Raw genomic sequence first — 18,502 nt, forward strand, 5'->3', positions numbered from 1 at the left:
ATTACTTTGCTCAAGGACAAATATAATTAATCTCCAGATTCACAAACAACTTCTTCTTATCAACCTTCAGGTTCTTGAACCACCCTGCACAACCCGAATCACAATGCTACCTCAGGACCAAACCACTATGTACTTTGCAGTTATTGCATATTCTTTGTTACTGTTATTGTGTCCAACATGCCTGTAAAATTGCAGCGTGTAATTGTTCCAGTTCATATCCAATGCAGATGACAAATAAGCGCTCATACCTTCTTGAAGTGTTTCTTTGTGCAAGTGTGTTTTTGCTAGGTGTTAGATAATTGGAAGCCAATCTAGACAATCAAAGATGATGAGCTATGGGAATTTTGAATGAATAGACAATTCTATTCAGACTTAGTCCGAAGAAGGATCTTGTCTCGAAACATCACCTATTCCTTTTCTCCAGAGATGTTGCCTGACCCGCTGAATCACTCCAGCTTTTTGTGTCTATCTTTGGTTTAAACCAGCAAGTGCAGTCCACTTCCTACATATGAATTGTGAATGGATGTGGACAATTATTTGAGATAGCTGCAACACTGTGAAATGTAGAATGAGGGAGGCCAGTCAAGAGTGCTCCTGGAGGGCCGTGCACGGCAGAAGCTCTCAGACGGCTGTGGGCCGCTGCCGTACCCCAGCAGGCAGCAGGCCTGGCTTGCCCGCCACAGAACCAGGAGCCCACCTGGAGTAGGTCCAAGGCTCGTTTCCAGTTCGCCTCTGAAGACCAGGAAGCGGAGAGTGGAGAGAGTCTGCGCCGGCAACATTCACTGGACAAAGGGCCAGTAGGGAAAACTGGACGTCTTATCTTCCACGCCCTCAAGGTCGGCTGCAGGACATGACCCCAGGCACAAAGGGTGAAGGTTGAATGTCGGGTGAGGGGCGGGACAAAGGTTTGGATGGAGATGACGGCTGTCATGACCAGCTACAGCTGGGACTTTGAAAATGGTGCCAAAACCCTGCGACTCTTGTACAGGTATAAGGACAGTGGGCTGTTTCTATGCATTCTGTACCTGTTGATCATGTTAGAAATTCTGCCCTTCTTAAAGGGACCAGCAAACCCCAGTTTTATCATGCTTTATCAAAATACAAGTTAACAGTACCACAGACTATTACTCCAGAACAAAAAAAAAGTACAGTGATATATATTCTTGGAATCAGTTTGTAACTCAGTTCTAACAACTCATTTACAAAGAATGAGCAGATGTATGTCATGGAAAGAACAAATATTTAAAAGGCCTTACCTGTGAATGAAATGCAAACATGTAACTAGAGGTATCACAGTGTTCAATTACCCCTTTTTACAATTATTTTCTTCACATCTCACTTGATAGATTAACATCTAAGTTGCCCTCTACACTCTTCATGCCATTTCTAACCATTCACCACCTTGCAATATTTGGAATCAAGAATATGTCTTAATGATGTGGAATTTTTAAATACAATGGCACCAGAAAGCACTCTCCTTGTAAAGAAGGGAATATCCTAGATTTATACGAGTAAGGATATCTTGGAAGAGGCAACTGTCTTATCACACAAGTCACAATGCGCGTGCATCTGCACGTGTACACGCACATTACTTTAAGGCTGAAACCTATGAGTTTTACACTATTTCACCGACCAGATGTGGCAAAGATTGTCATAAAGGAAGAATAAGCACAAATGCTGACATGCAAATCAATCACATTCCGATCAAGTAAAAAAACAACCAACAAAACTGTCTCTTACCTGCCAGCAGAAAACAAACATTGGCTTTCTAGATCAGTCATTGCATAACCATCTGGGTTCATGGATGGCATGATGTGAATCCGGGTACTGTTTATTATCTTAGTTATGGTGGGATCCGTTCCATAATTTTCAACCAGATGCTCAATTAAGTGGAGCAACATTTCTCTGCCCACAAGCTGCATCAGATCACAGTTTCATTTTAATCCAATTATGCATAAAACACTTGACTTCAACAATCTATCACAGACTGATCTAGTTTACTTTCTGGTAGGGTTACATTTATGTTTGTATTTAAATTATTTTCTGCTCAACTGATAGAACATTAAAAGGTAGAACATTTTTTTAATAACCTTTAAGAAGAGCGGCACAGTGGTAAAGCTGCTGCTTTATAGTGCCAAGTCCAATCCTGACCTTGGGTGCTGTCTGTGTGGAGTTTGTACGTTCTCCCAAAGACCTCGCGGGTGCTGTAGGTTAATTGGCTTTTGTTAATTGGCTTTTGCTCCTAGTGTGTAGGGAGTGGATGCAAAAGTGGGATAACGTAGAACTGGAGTGAGCGGGTGATCGATGGTCGGCGTGGACTCAGTGGGCCGGAGGACCTATTTCGTTGCTGTATTTCTGACATGTCTACATAAAAATTTAAAAATCTAAACTTACAGCAAACCAATATACAATAATGGATTCTTCCATTTAGTAAGAGATTGGAAGAATGACGACAATTAGGAGATGATCATGGTGATGGAGTGGATGGTCATTAACAGATGCACTTTCTTAATGACATTTAGAGTTTAGAGGTTAGAGATACAGCATGTAAACAGGCCCTTCAGCCCACCGAGTCTGTGCTGACCAGCAATCCCCATACACTAATTCCATCCCACACACTGGGGATAATTTACAGAAGCCAATTAACCTATAAACCTGCACGTTTTTGGAATGCGGGAGGAAACCAGAGTGCCTGAAGAAAACCCACAGACTCCCAGGGAGAATGTACATATACTGTACAGACAGCACCCATGGTCAGGATTGAACCCGGGTCTCTGGTGTTGTAAGGCAGCAAATCTACCACTTCCCTATCATAATCATAATAATAATAATCATACTTTATTCGCCAAGTATGTTTTGCAACATACGAGGAATTTGATTTGCCATACAGTCATTCCATTAAAATACAACAAAACTGACAAAATACATTTTAACATGAACATCCACCACAGTTACTCCTCCACATTCCTCATTGTGATGGAAGGTGAAAAAAGTTAAATCTCTTGGGGCTCAGAGTCAGTCCCGAGCAAGGCTCCATGATGTTAGGCCACAGAGTGACCGGAAACACAATCCGGAAAACAAACGCATCTCCGACAAGGTAAGAGATTGAAAACAAGTTTCCCTTGACCTCCACCCCAACCCCAACCCCCCACATAAAACAAATCAGAGGACATTAATACAAACTTTTAAAACTCACTAAAAATAACAAAAAAGACCAAGAGACAGACAGACTGTTGGCGAGGCTGCCATCGTGCGGCACCCCCTGGTGGTATATGTGGTATATTCCCCATTGTGCTGTACTAACGAATTCTGTTTACACTGCCAGTGATTTTGAAACCTGCTCTGAGAGTCAAATGTTTTTTCTCATGTCCTCTTAGTATCTCTGGCCAAAATGTTTAATATGTGTTTCCTTGTACCATCTGGTAATGGGAACAGTGCCTCTCTATTTACCCCTATGTAAACCGGTCAAGATATTCTGCAGAAACAAAGAACTGCAGATGCTGGTTGACTAAAAAGACAAAGTGCTGGAGTAACCCAGTGAGTCAGGCAACATCCCTGGAAAAAATGGAAAGGTGACAATTTGGGATGGAACCCGTCTACAGACTTCTGCACCTCTAACAATTCTCCTCTCACCCAAATTTGATTGTTCCTTTTACATTCCAGATATATTTGTTCATAGGGAATTGGATATAGACAGTAATATTGTAGAGCAGCGTAACTAGGAATCTTATACAAAAATATTTTACACATTCATGCAATTAACAGAACTAAAAGCCATCATTTTGAACTATTGCCAGAAAAGGATTGTTTTTATTGTTGGTGTCCATTGAACGTGTAGCAACTAGGAAACTAAGCAATTAATTTCCAATACAACAGAGTGCTGGAGGAACTTAGTGGGTCAGACAGCATCAGGAAAAATACTGGTGTGGGCCTATTGGCACAAGGCATTTAAAACGAGTCAGCAATGCTACAGATGTGGAGAAAAGGCAATCTTGGTAATGGGATAAGTCACAGTGGTGCCTGGTGTAACATATGCCACAGAGTGTTTATTACTTTAATGGAAAATCTGACTGAGCTTCAATAGAAACGTCACCTGAATTTAATTAAGCCTCATTGGAGAAATATTAGCAATCCAATTCAATGTTAGACAATGTTTGAATATACATATACATACACACATGCACATAAAAACAAACAAGACTAAACCTATGCCACCAAGTCTATGTAGTTCGCAGCTTATTTGGAGGTTGTAGTGTTTAATATGATGGCTGTAAGGAGGAAACTGTATCCGAACCTAGATGTTACAGTTTTCAGGCTCCTATTTCTTTTTCCTGTTGAGAGGAGTGAAATGAGTGTGTGGCCAGGGTGGTGTGGGTCACCGATGAGGCTGGTTGCCTTTATTGAGGCAGTGACTCCTGTACATCCCTTTAATGGTGGGGAGGTCGGTACCTGTGATGGATTGGGCAGTGTAACCACATTTTGCAGTCTTCTTCGCTCCTGGGCATTCAAGTTTCAGAATCAGGCCGTAATGTAACCAGACAATATGCCCTCTACTGTACACCTGAGCAACTTCCATTTATATGGAGATTTTAAATACAAAAGAAAATTCACAAGCCATTCACAAGCGCAAAGACCACGGATTGAGAGAGGAAGTGTCACGAGTGAAATTGAAAGGGAAGAGATAATGCTGACATTTGAAAACCAAGATGGGAATTTTAAAACCGAGGCATTGCTAGACCAGAGTCAATATCGGTCATAAGTGCAAGTCAGGACATGGGAGGCAAAGTTGCAAATGAACTTAAACTAACGGTGGGTAGACAGTAAGGGATACGCCGGGAAAGCATTTAAACAATAGATGTAGAAGAGACAAACGCTTTGATCTCTCTTTCAGCAGCAGTTGAAGTGAACGGAGTAGGGGATAGCAGTGTACAGAGGTGAAAAAAGATGATGGGAAGAATGATGTGGTCTGAAATTTAACTGTACCGGAAGCCAAGTCGGCCTGAAAGATGGAATTGGCCACAGTTCAATTATCGAGAGAGAAACAGTAAACATCTCAAGTTCATAAATTGCATCAGGAGTGGGTAATACCTATTAATCAAGGAACTGACCTTCATGTTCATTTTTCCCTCAATTTAATGTTAAAATTAAATTAGGTGATAAACAGATTGGTCAAATGTGGTCTAGATCCAGAGAAGGCGGCGGAGGCCAAGTCAATGGATACTTTTAAGGCAGAGATTGATAGATTATTGATTGGTACGAGTGTCAGGTGTTATGGGGAGAAGGCAGTAGAATGGGGTTGAGAGGGAAAGATTGATCAGCCATGATTGAATGGAATAGATTTGCTCAGCCTAATGGCCTAATTCTGCTCCTATTACTAGTTAATCACTAGCAGGAAGTAAGACCTTCTCTTGGAGACACAATTCACTTTGCAATCATAGCTTTGCCAAGAACAGATGTTCTATAACACTTAACTTTTGTAAAAAAATATTATCGCTAATTTGGTGTACCAGAGAACAGCTGGCACAACTCTCCTTGAAAGGCAGAAAACAAGAAGCGTGGAGGTATATGCCATTTTTAAATATAATAGTCTTAATGTTCAATTGCAAGACAATTTATTTGTTGAAAGGAAACACAGTTCAGCAGAAATGCACCAGCTTCAGACAGAATCAAACATGTTAACTTCTAATTCATTGTGCAGAACGGAAATCAACATCACGAGTGATCCAATTGCGAGGGTTACTGACGTTCATGTTTTTACACAATTTGCAGAAGTAAAATAACTGGCTCTGATTTCTGACGACAAGAAAACAGAAATGTACACTGCAGTCTTCCAGTCAGAGAGACAAAGGTCCTCTCACAGAAATTTGTCAAGAAATATTTGGAAGCAGGTAAAGTAAATAACAGAGACACATGGACACACGAGATTGCAGATGTTGAAATCTTGAGGGGAAAAGGCGAACTGCTGAAGGAACTCAGTGTATCATGCAGCTTTTGTAGAGGGGGATGGACAGCCATTGTCCATGTGCTGCCTGACCCACTGAGTTCCTCCACTAGACTAAGTAGCAGTTGATTAGTTCTAGATTGCATCTTAAAATCTGAAGCTCCAGGTACCAACAATAAAGAAAATGAACATAAAATACTATGGCTATTATGAAAAGGAAAGTATTTTTTTAATATTTATTCAAGTATATTGGCATTGCAGGTGAGTCCAGCATTTATAATTCATATCCAATTACTCTTGATAAAGTAACAGTGAACCACCCTCGTCAACAAGTTTGGCCCCTGTTGTTTTCAGGAACTTCAAGACACTGTTCATTACAGCCACATCCAGTAAGCAGATCCCGAGATAACGATGGATCTAAATACTGGAACTCTGCCCAACAGCTTTAGTCTTATGTTGTTTATTTTTATTGTTCACAGTTTAGTTGTAAATTGTTTGTGCATTGGATGTTTGACTAGGAATTATACTCTCAGAATGTTTTACAGAGAGGTATCTCAGTGTACAATTTAATTTATTAACACGTTGCTTTTCACTCTGTGGGAACATTTTCACTACGGAAATGGGGCGTTAAGTTCAGGAAGTATTACACAAATAAGGACTCGTGTTCTAAGAGGAACTAGCTCATCGTTAACGTAATGCTTACCATAACAATGAATCACAGTGAATCAACACTACTGTATGGTGGGCAAGATATCTTCATATGTGGAATAGAGGTTTGCTGACAAGGCAAGTATGCACACTCCTTGACCAATTGCTCGATAAAAAAGCATTTCCTTCAAATTCTACAACTCAGGTGCTGAAGGTACTCCCATAGGACTGCACGGTGAGGAGTCCCAAGACTTCAACCCATTGATGATGGAAGATATACAGTGCACTTTCAAGATGTTTAACTTGAAGGTACTTGTGTTCTCATGTCCTGCAATCCTTAAAGAAGACTAGGTTCTGAGTTTGGAAAGTGTCCTGAAGCAGGGTTGGAGAGGTTGTTGCAATACCTCTTGTGGGTAGCACACTCTGCAACAACAGCTTGGCACTTTACCACTTTTTCGACGCCTGCATGCACTGCCTGCCTAACTTTATGAGAATCTGCATGTGGATCTGTGCACTCGTACTATTAGCTAACGTGCGCTTCTAACATGCTGAACGTTAGGCCACTGATGAAGCAGGGGAAGACATTGGTGTATCAAACACTCACGGAAGAAATTTAACAACATGTATTCCTTCCCAACCTGTTGGGACGGTTAAAATCAAGTGGACCAACTAAGATAGCATTTCTATCTAGAGGAGAAATATGGCAAACATCGGGTTTTTCCTCAATGGCTGTTTTTGAATGTATCTAAAGATTTGGTCACACAATTAGTGACACAGGTTGAGCATCTGGTAGAGTTGCTGCCTCACAGCGCCAGAGACCCGGGTTTGATTCTGACCTTGGTTGCTGTCTACGTGGAGTTTGCATGTTCTCCCTGTGACTACGTGGGGTTCCATTGGGTGCTCTGGATCCCTCCAACATCCAAAATATATGTGGGTTTGTAGGTTAATTGGCCTCTGTAAACTGCCCCTTGTGTGTAGGGAGAGGGTGAGAAAATGGGATAACATAGAACTAGTGAGAATAGGTGATCGATTGTCAGCACAGACTCAGTGGACTGAAGGGCCCGTTTCCATGCAGTATCTATAAAACAACACTAAACAACTTCAAAAGAGCTGGTGACTAACAACTCCAGTGACCACAGTTCACTGCTGGTGCCCAGTGTTGTCTGTGTAGAATTTGCGCAATCAATTGTGATCACATGGGTTTCGTTTGCTTGCTTTGATTTCCCCCCACATCCCAAAAGTGTGCAGGTTAATAATTTAATTGACCACTGTGTAGTCGAATGATAGAAACTTGGGACAATTGATTGAATAAGCAGAAATTTTAAGACCAATTTATTTTGCCACCACATTGCAATAAATTGTACAAATTCATGTATTTAATCATCTTTAGGATAGCTACTAAACCTTTTTAGAATTTAACCAGATTAGATGATTTCCCTCCATAACCTCAGCCCTTTGGAAAGCTAAAAATACCACAAAATGTTTAGTGCGTCACATTTCCTTTCAACTTGCGTTACAATAATGATCTGGCCTAATTCACTAAATTGTATCCTGCTGACTGGAAAATAAGAATGTGTCAGTTTTCCCAATTGGGATCTGCCCATTATGATTTAATGCTAAAATTTGAATAAATTACCCGATTTAAAAATTTTTGTTTTGAAATGACAAACATTGATCACAAGCCACTGGATGGATTTAAGAGGGAGTTAGATAGAGCTCTCGGGGCTAGTGGAATCAAGGGATATGGGGAGAAGACAGGCACAGGTTATTGATAGGGGACGATCAGTAATGTCCACAATGAATGGCGGTGCTGGCTCGAAGGACCTAATGGCCTCCTCCTGCACCTATTTTCTATGTTTCTAAGCCCATATTCTTGGTTTGAAGTATAAATATATGATCTTACAAGTTCAGCAGAATATGTTGCTTATGGAGAAATAAATGCAGCACTTTCTACATTTATACTGCAAATTGTAAAATGACTGATAAGACTATCACAATGTTTGTAGTTAGACAAAGAGAATGCTTATGTATGGTGCTAGTTGTGGCTGTTGAAGATTAATAACTCGATTCCCATGCGATCAATGCAGACTTTTGTCAGGACAGAGTCCCAGGCACATTGTCTGCAGCTACTCTTATCCATGACCTTCCCCCAACATACTGTCAGGAATGGTAGGTTCACTGATGATCACACAGAGTTCAATACTGTCCTTATCACCACTGATAAGAATCAATGTGTACAATATTCAGACAAGTACTCAGTATTCATTGGTAATATTCACAAAACACAAGTACTAAGCTATGACTACCTCCAAGAGAGAGTCCAATCGCCTATCTCAATGGCATTAGCAAGTCACCTTTGCCCAAAAACACAACTGGAACGTCAGAGGTTGAGGGGAAACTTGATAGAAAAATATGAAATAGATACGGTAGACAGTCAGAACCTTTTCCCAGGGTTCAACACTTGAGGGCATCGCTGTAAGGTGAGAGGGAGAAAGTTTAATGGAGATGTGCGGGGCAAGTTTTTGGGGCCTGGAACGCATTGCCTGGGGTGGTTGTGGAGGCAGATATGACAGTGGAGTTTAAGAGGCTTTTAGATAGGCACATGGAAGTGCAGGGAATAGAGGCATATGGATCAATGAGAATAGATTAACTAGGCGTCATGTTCGGCATAAATATTGTGGGCCGAAAGGCCTGTTTCTGTGCTGTAGTTCTATGTTCCATGTTCCATGGACCAGTCACATAAAAACTGTGTCCACAAGAGCAGCTCAGAAATGGGTTTTTTTGCAGCGTCACTCACCATCTGACACTTGCCGCAATTGCATAAATAAGTGCAGCTCTAGCAATACTCATGAAGCTTAATGTCACCAACATAAAGCAGGCTGTTAGATGGTCACCTACCCACTAAAACAAACATTCACACCTCCCATGTGGGTGCAATGCAGTGCGTACCATCTACAAAACAATGTGTAGTTCTCGCCTACGCTAATGAAACAACTTTACCCAAACCTACAACCTTAATAAAGAAAAAGGACAAGGAAAGCAAGAAGGCCCCTAAAGTGACACTAATATATCTGATGGAATTGCCCATTTCCCATCTACAGATTCACCAAGAATGTATTCAGGCTTGTTCTGGGTGAATGGTTTGCAAAGGCATTCGAGTAGGATTGAAGGAGCTAAACAAGTTGACATAACCATGATTTATTTCCCTTAACAACGCTTTTGGAAATGTGCTTTTGAAAGAAATGCCCAGCAACCATCTTCCCTGTTGTTATTACTCACCAATACAGGGATGGGTGGAAGGAGTGAATCAAATGTTCCCTTTAAGGTTGAAAGCACCAAAATGGAAAAATATATGGGGCCAGACATGTGTGCAATAAAAATGGATTAATATATAAACCAGATTAGTTGGAAGCAATTCAACCTTGTCTACATGATGCAATACGGAATTAATGATCTTACAACAAGTAGACGCCCCTTTATTTAAAAAAAAACTGTATTTGGGGACATTGTTTTAAAAACACCAAAACAAGGTAACATCAACGAACAGAAAACTTGCAGATTTACCAACATTGGTATTCTGCTCAGTACAACCTTGGCGAGCGTGGAAAATTATATAGCTCTTTGCCAGGTGAAAATTATTTTCACGAATAATAACAAAAATCAAAAATGAAAGTTACCAACTCAACAAATTATCTGATTGCTGAATGCATGCAGGCAGTTAGACAAATGCAGTCACCTTGCACTTGGCCATTGACAACACATTAAATCACTGGTGCTCAATGTCAATGCCAGTGCAAATTATCTCCTTTAGAGCTGATTCAATCAGTCCTCTCAACCCTTTGCAATACATCCAGTGTCATTTAACTTTAACATTGTGATTTTACACTGTTTCAACAGCTAATGGTTTATTCTAGGCAAATTAACTCTCATATATTCTATTTCAGCGATCCACGAGTTCTTGGTTTCTTGGTCCTCCAAAATATTCCAAATGGAATTTAAACTGGAGGTGAAGGGAGGGCTTAAGCCAGAAAGGGTTATTGGGAAGAAAGAGCAACTTTAAATTTAGTTGCATCTGGTTGGGTAACTATAGTTGGGTGGAGATTATTCCATGCTTTAATTGTGCGGGGGAAGAACAAATTGCTGTATACATCTGTCTTTGTAGCTGGGATCACAAATTGGATCGAATGCCCTCGTCTGCTCCTAATTGGTTTGGGTTTGGTGTAGGTCTTGTGGTCTATGTCGAGCTGACCATTTAACATTTTGTAAAAACAGGTCAAACGGTGAGCTTCAGGCCTGTCTTGGAGAGGGTTCCACCCCAGAGAATTCAGAAGTCTGGTGACACTCGCTTCTCTCTCATAGGTGTTAGTAACAAATCGAGCTGCCTGTCTTTGGACACGTTCGATGGAAGAAATTTTTTATTTGTGTACGGGTCCCATGCTGCTACAATCTGTGTCCGTTATCTTTAGTCAATGATTGTAGAGAAGGCGAGTTAGACAGGAAACACTGAAAGTGTTCACCTATGGATTGTATATATCATTCATCCCCCGTATCTAACACCTACCCATAATGATATATAGGACACAAAGTTCTGGAGTAACTCAGCGACATCATCTCTGCAGGACATGGATACATGATGTTTCAGGTTGGCAACTCTTTCTCTTCAGTCTGAAAAAGGAATCCAACCCAAAACGTCACCTATCCATGTTCTCAAGAGATGCTGCCTGATCTGCTGAGTTACTTCAGCACTGTGTCCCCTTTTGTAAAGGGACACTTCACATGAACAATTGATCAATATTTGGCATTGAATTCCAGTTAAGGAATAGAAACATAACTAATAGAAACATAGAAAATAGGTGCAGGAGTAGGCCATTCGGCCCTTCGAGCCTGCACCGCCATTCAATATGATCATGGCTGATCATCCAACTCAGTATCCCATACCTGCCTTCTCTCCACACCGCATGATCCCTTTAGCCACAAGGGCCACATCCAACTCCCTCTTAAATATAGTCAATGAACTCGCCTCAACTACCTTCCGTGGCAGAGAATTCCACAGGTTCACCACTCTCTGTGTAAAAAATGATTTTCTCATCTCGGTCCTAAAAGACTTCCCTCTTATCCTTAAACTGTGACCCCTTGTTCTGGACTTCCCCAACATCGGGAATAATCTTCCTGCATCTAGCCTGCAGGAAGATTAATCTAAGCAAAAAATAATTCTATAATACTTACACCTTCAAACTAAATGCTAAATGAATCCAAAATTAACTAGGTGTCTCCCTGTTCATTTTGTCATCTTGTGAAGCCAAAGTTAAGGATGATAAGTCTATTTTCAATATGAAATTAATTACGTTACTAATCAAGATATTTTTTCATATCCCGTCTACGGCCTATACCCAGCCCACAGGCACAACTGTTGCTTCACAGCAGTAATCCAAATAACCTTCGAGCATTTTTTAAAGAGCAGTAATGTTTCAAGAGCTGAACCGTGATGTTTAAATTATAATATTCAATTCCATGTCAATCAGGCAATAAAAAGATGAAAAGAATACATTATGAGAAAAAGATTCAGAAACAAAATGAACCTAATTTAAAATATATCCAATAATAATTATAATCCAAAGGTATTAGCCTCCTTCCTTGTGAAATATCATGATGGTTGGGCAGTTGCTTGGGATCAATTAAAACTCTCCACGCTTTAGAAACAAGGAACTGCAGATGCTGGTTAATACTCAAAAGGACACAAAGTGCTGGAGTAACGCAGCCAGTTAGGCAGCACCTCTGACGAACATGGATACGTGACATTTTAAGTCGAGACCCTTTTTCAGAATCATCATCAGTCTGAAGGATGGTCTCGACCCAAAACATCTGAATCTGAATCTATCCATGTTCTCCAGAGATGCTGCCTGACCTGCTGAGGTATCCCAGCACTTTTTGTCTTGTACACATGAACAGATAAGCCCTAATTCTTCCTGCAAACGTTGAGCTGATATTGTACGTGCTGCAACTTAATATTTTTCAATGCACTTGAATAACACATCTCTCAATAGACCACGGCCATGCAGTTCATGAGGGCATAATGGTTCAAAGCACGAGTACATTCTGTTTCAACGCAAACATCTTGTACCAGATGTTTAACCATTATTTCCAACGTGCTGTCCTGGAATCAATTTACTAAAGTCTTCAGTTGAAACTTAGATGGCACGCATTCCTCTCAACATTAAAACTGAGACGATTTATATATAGTAAATTAGCCAATTTATCTGCTTTCTGAAAGGATACTGTGTAACATAACATTTGACACCACAAATTTGGATCCTGTGCTACCAATTAATTTAGACAATTTGTTCCAATATTAGCTGACGTAATGAATAAAGAATGTGACAAGCTGAAATGTTAAATCTTTGGATTAAAGAAAGAAGAGAAATAAATAAAATCTGGGAAATCCACTGAAAACTTTATTTTTGACAAAAGCATTATTATTTCCAATTTATTTTTATTTGTTATACATTTAATCCTACAAAAGTGCTATTATAAAATAATTTGGAAATTATAGGGCGTATAAGAAAGCCGTACCTCATCACCATGGATGTTCCCGATATACTTCACTTCAGGGGTCCCCACAGTGTGCTCGTTTGGGTGTTTTCCAATTGCCAGAACCCAAAGATCAACACCTATATCAGAAATACATAAAAGCTCTTTACTGATGAGATAAAACATATAGCATAGGAACAGGCTCTTTGGCCCACATTTTTTTGTGCCAAACATGATGCCAAGTTAAATATTCTCCTCTGCTAGTAAATGATCCACATTCCTCTATTCCCTGCACTTCCATGTATCTATCTAAATGCCTCTCAAATGCCACTATTGAATCTGCCTCTTCCATCAAACCTGACAATGCCACAACTCTCTGTTTAAAAACCTTGCCCTGCACATTTCCATTCAACTTTCCTCCTCTCGCCTTATAGCTAGGCCCTCCAGTATTGGACATTTCCAACCTGCGAAAAAGGTTCTGACTGTCTATAGTATCTATACCTCTCATAATTTTATACACTTCTATCAAATCTGCCCTCAACTGTGATGTTCCAGCGAAAACAATCTGTCTATCCAACCTCTCTCCCTGTAGCTGAAACCCTCCAATCGAGGCAGCATTCTGATAAACCTCCACTGTACCCTCTCCAAAGCCTCCACATCGTTCCTGTAATGCGGGCGACCAGAACTGTACCCAGTACTCCAAATGCAACCTAATTAAAGTCCTATGAAGCAGCATCATAACTTCCTGACTCTTATATTCAATGCCCCTAACAATGAAGGTAAGTATGCCATACAGCATCTCTACCACCCTATCTACTTTACAATTTACAATTCTTTTTGGAACATAGGCAGACCCCATGCCAAATTAAAGCATTTCTCATTCCTTTAATCATAGACATTTATGGTGCAAAAAGTTGTCATTTGTCCCACCATGCCAGCTAAAAAGGAACTCTCTGTCTAATTTACTGTGGTAACAAATTATGTTTTTTCACTGTGGTAAAAAATTTACCACAGTAATTTACTGTGGTAACACTGTGAAATGTTTCCAGCATTTTGTATTTTTAATTTAGATTTCCGTTTTTTTTTTTGCTTTTCATTGTCGTAACTTGTCTTGTGCTGATTTGCACCAAAAACAATCGCGACAATACAAATGTTAACAATAATTGGACAGAATGAACTAGGTTTCCATGTGTCCCATTTTGTGCTGTTTACAACCATGTTACCTACTTACATATAACTAAAGAGACTCTTTGGCCCACCAGGCTGACTCCCAATTGTGCAATCCTATTAGTTCCATTTTGCTCTGCAGCTTATTCTCCTACATGCTCATCAACTCCCCTTTGATTCTTTTGCCATTTACCTACACCAAGGTAATTTACAGACCAACTTACCAGCGCTACCTTGGAAAGTGTGAATGAAAACACTTTCTGCAGCAATCCAACTAGTCACATCCTCTCCTCATAGACATGCACTAATTTTCCTTTCATGCATCTATCCATTTGCTTTGAAGACTGCAGTTAAATCTGTCTCTGCCATCCTAGCCTCTCGCACCAAAAATAAAGTTTATTCTTGTGGCTTTTGGTTCTTTTGCCAATTGTGATCTTGACCTCACAGTTTATCTCTAAAATAGTATAAACCTTTCATGATTTTGAATATAATGATTTGAACTATTCTCAACATTTTCTTTTTCAAGAAGAACAAAGCAAAGTTCTCAAATCTATCCACACAACTAAAGTTCCTTTCATCTGCAACCATCCTGGTAAAGCCCCACTTTCACGACCTAATTCACGACCTCTGCCGAGTTTGCCCTTGACTCATACTCGCAGCATGGACATCACGAGGTCGTAGGTAGGTCGTAGGTCGTGATACTAGTCGTAGGTACACGTGGCATCAAATATGTCGGGGCGTTTTTCTAGCATGATGAAAACTGTCCACGAGTATAAAAGGTCGTGAATCAGGTCGTGAAAGTGGGACAGGCCCTTAAATCTTTTCTGAACCCTCTTTCAGCTTCATACCTTACCAAACTGCGGTGACCAGAACTGAACAAAACAGTTGACCTGCATTATAAGAAGACTCCTCAAGGACATTGTACTAGTACATTACACCTCAGGACCCGGCTTAGGTTTTTGAACCACTTTCCCAACCACCCCTGCCGCTCTCAATGATTTATACAGCTACAGACCCAGATCTTTTGATCCCAGTTATTTTATTATTTAGTTTATATGACTGTTCCCCAAGCAGCTCCTCCTGCTGAAACTCATTGCCTCTCATATTGCTGACTCGTAATGTATGGAGCTAATTAGAACATGTAATTACAAAATTCCAGCAGTTAAGTGCACTACGTTCATTGGGGCACCCTGGACAATGCACCAACCCTCCTCCACCCCATCCTACGCTTGGCTAACTTTGTGCACTCTGTCATTGACTTCATCTTTAATGTCAGACTCCCCTGCCTCTTCTTGCGCCTGGTTTTTTTACTCTTTCCCTCCTCAGCGCCACATTTTGCCATTAAAATGCAATCCACTTGTGAAGTGTCCAAATTACTGCCACCTCTTTTGACGCACAAAAACTGTACCACTAATTCATAAGGTCCATTCCTTAAATGATTGATATTCGATATGCTGATTTATCAAGTGCAAGATATGCACCATCCTCCCAAAGCAGTGCAAAGTAACTCGGCTAACCTCTGCAAAACTGGATGTGTTAAACATCTCCAAAGGGCTTGGTCGAATGACATTGGTCGAGTCCTTTAACATTAAATACTGTTGTTAGTGACATTTTATTTAGTGATTTAGAGTAGATTCATCGCTGAAATAATGCACGAGGTCCAAACCTGATGTCAATATTTTTACAAAGGAAATTGCATGGCCCTAATAAAGACAGATTGACATGCCATGTGTATATTCTTGGATTATCAGAAAGTGAATACCTAAAGAAGAATACACAGGATGATTTTATAAAATTGCTTACACTCAGTGGGCAATCGGCAAAGCTAATTGATGAATTAAGTATAATTTATTTAGATTTGTTTCTTCTTGGAAAAGCCAAAATTCATACTGTAAACATAATTCTGGCTAGTTGAAGGTAGATAAAAATGCTGGAGAAACTCAGCGGGTGAGGCAGCATCTATGGAGCAAAGGAATAGGTGACTTTTCGGGTCTAGAGGAAGGGTCTCGAAACATCACCTATTCCTTCGCTCCATAGATATTGCCTCACCCGCTGAGTTTCTCCAGTAGTTTTATCTACCTTCGATTTTTCCAGCATCATTCTTAAACATTCTGGTTAGTTGGGTTGTCAGACCAAAATATTCCAGGAATGGACACGAAAAGAAAAACACCAATGCCAGAAAGCGTCACAGAGTTATAGTCACAGAGTGATACAGCATGGAAACAGGCCCTTCGGCCCAACTTGCCCACACCAGCCCAGCTACACTAGTCCCACCTGCCCACATTTAGCCCATTTCCCTCCAAACCTGTCCTATCCACGTACCTGTCTAACTGTTTCTTAAACGTTGGGAGCTTTCACTGGACACAACCAGGACCTGATCTACTGAGTGAGGAGAGGACAGGTGACCAATGGCTTAGTCTGTTGAGTTTTAGTCTTCCACATCCTGCCCTGGGGTGGCGGATGTTGTTTCCTGATGTTTCCACTAGTGGGAGAGTCGAGGACTAGAGGGCACAGCCTCAGAATTAAAGGACGTTCCTTTAGGAAGGAGATGAGGAGGAATTTCTTTAGCCGGAAGGTGGTGAATCTGTGGAATTCTTTGTGACGGAAGGCTGTGGAGGCCACAAGTCGATGGATATGTTTACGGCAAAGTTAAGAAGGGTCTTGACCCAAAATGTCCCCCATTCCTTCTCTCCAGAGATGCTGCCTGTCCCCGCTGACTTACTCCAGCATTTTGTGTCTATCTTAGATACATTTGTGATTAGTATGGGTGTCAGGGGTTATGGGGAGAAGGCAGGAGAATGGGGCTAGGAGGGAGAGATAGATCAGCTATGATTGAATGGCGGAGTAGGCTCGATGGGCCGAATGGCCTAATTCTGCTCCTATCACATGAATTTATGAAGCTATGAAGTTTAAACACTTCTATTAAAGGTCCATTACATTCCCTGTTACATTATTCTTCCAAGTACTTTCCCAGCAGAGAAACAAATGCTAAATTGTCTCTAATCTGGTGTTCGTTTATCCTGCTGTTGAAGATAAGAATCACATTTGTTGTTTTCCAATTCTTTGGTGTTTGGACGCAATCCAGTGATCTATAAAAACCGTCAACAATGTGGATTACAGTGGTTGAGTGGTTGATAATTATATCAATAGTCAGCTGTTCAGCAGAACAAAATTAAATTTAAAAAATGAGTTATTGGAATCACTTATAGCACAAAGCTACATGGTAACACAACAACGTTTTAGTTTTAGTTTAGAGTTACAGCAAGGGATCAGGCCCACCAAGTCCACATCGACCACTAATCACCTGTTCACACCAGTTCTATGTTATTCCACTTTCTCATCCACTCCCTACAACTAGGGGCAATTAACAAAGGCCAATTAACCTACAAACCCGCACATCTTTGGGATGTTGGAGGAAACAGGAGCAACCTGCGGAAATGGTCACAGGGAGAACATGCAAATTGTGCAAAGACAAAACAGGATCAAATCCAGGTCTCTGGTGCCACGTTGTCACCTTGGCAGATATATGTCCCATTCCTTTACATGTTCCGTCCCATAAATGAAGGGAATATTTTTTTGAGTCATTCAAGGGATGTTGGCTTCACAGACTGAGCCAGCATTTAATTGCCCATCCCTAAATGTTCTTGAGAATGTTTTGGTGAGCTGCCTCCTTAGACCGCTACTACAGTCCATGGTATGGAAATAGATCAAAAGGAAATGCTAAATAAAAACTGAATTGAGAAAGAGAGAGTGATGCTGAGCTTCTGGATGCCTGCCATTTTAATTCACCATCCCACATCCACCCTGATCTTTCTGTCTGTGGACTCCTTCGCTGTTACAATGAGCACCAATGTAAGCTCGAGGAACAACACTTCATTTCTTCCTGGACTCAAAATTAAATACTCCAACTTTAGAAAAGGTGGAGAAAAATGCTGGAGAAACTCAGCGGGTGAGGCAGCATCTATGGAGCGAAGGAATAGGCGACGTTTCGAGTTGAGACCCTTCTTCAGACTGATGTGGGGATGGGGGGGGGGGGGGGGGGGGGGGTGGCGGGAAGAAGAAAGGGAGAGGCGGGAGACCGTGGGCTGAGGGAGAGCTGGGAAGGGAAGGGGCAAGAAGGAGAAAGGAAGCACTACCTGAAATTGAAGAAGTCAATGTTCATACTGCTGGGGTGTAAACTACCCAAGCAGAATATGCGACTCCAATTTGTGGTGGGAC

At 40.9% G+C, this 18,502-nt stretch overlaps 1 protein-coding gene across 1 annotated transcript in view; it reads right to left on the reverse strand.

Moving 5' to 3' along the window:
- LOC129706416 (carboxypeptidase M-like) overlaps nucleotides 1-18,502 on the reverse strand; it is a 48,988-nt gene that overhangs the window by 16,349 nt on the left and 14,137 nt on the right. Inside the window, exons 3-4 of the mRNA XM_055650711.1 lie at nucleotides 13,160-13,257; nucleotides 1,741-1,916 (exon numbers count right to left, since the gene is read on the reverse strand). Coding sequence (XP_055506686.1) covers nucleotides 1,741-1,916; nucleotides 13,160-13,257 — 274 coding nt within the window. The remainder of the gene's footprint in view (nucleotides 1-1,740; nucleotides 1,917-13,159; nucleotides 13,258-18,502) is intronic.

Source organism: Leucoraja erinacea, chromosome 19 (assembly GCF_028641065.1).
Source record: "Leucoraja erinacea ecotype New England chromosome 19, Leri_hhj_1, whole genome shotgun sequence".
Classification (NCBI taxonomy): domain Eukaryota; kingdom Metazoa; phylum Chordata; class Chondrichthyes; order Rajiformes; family Rajidae; genus Leucoraja; species Leucoraja erinaceus.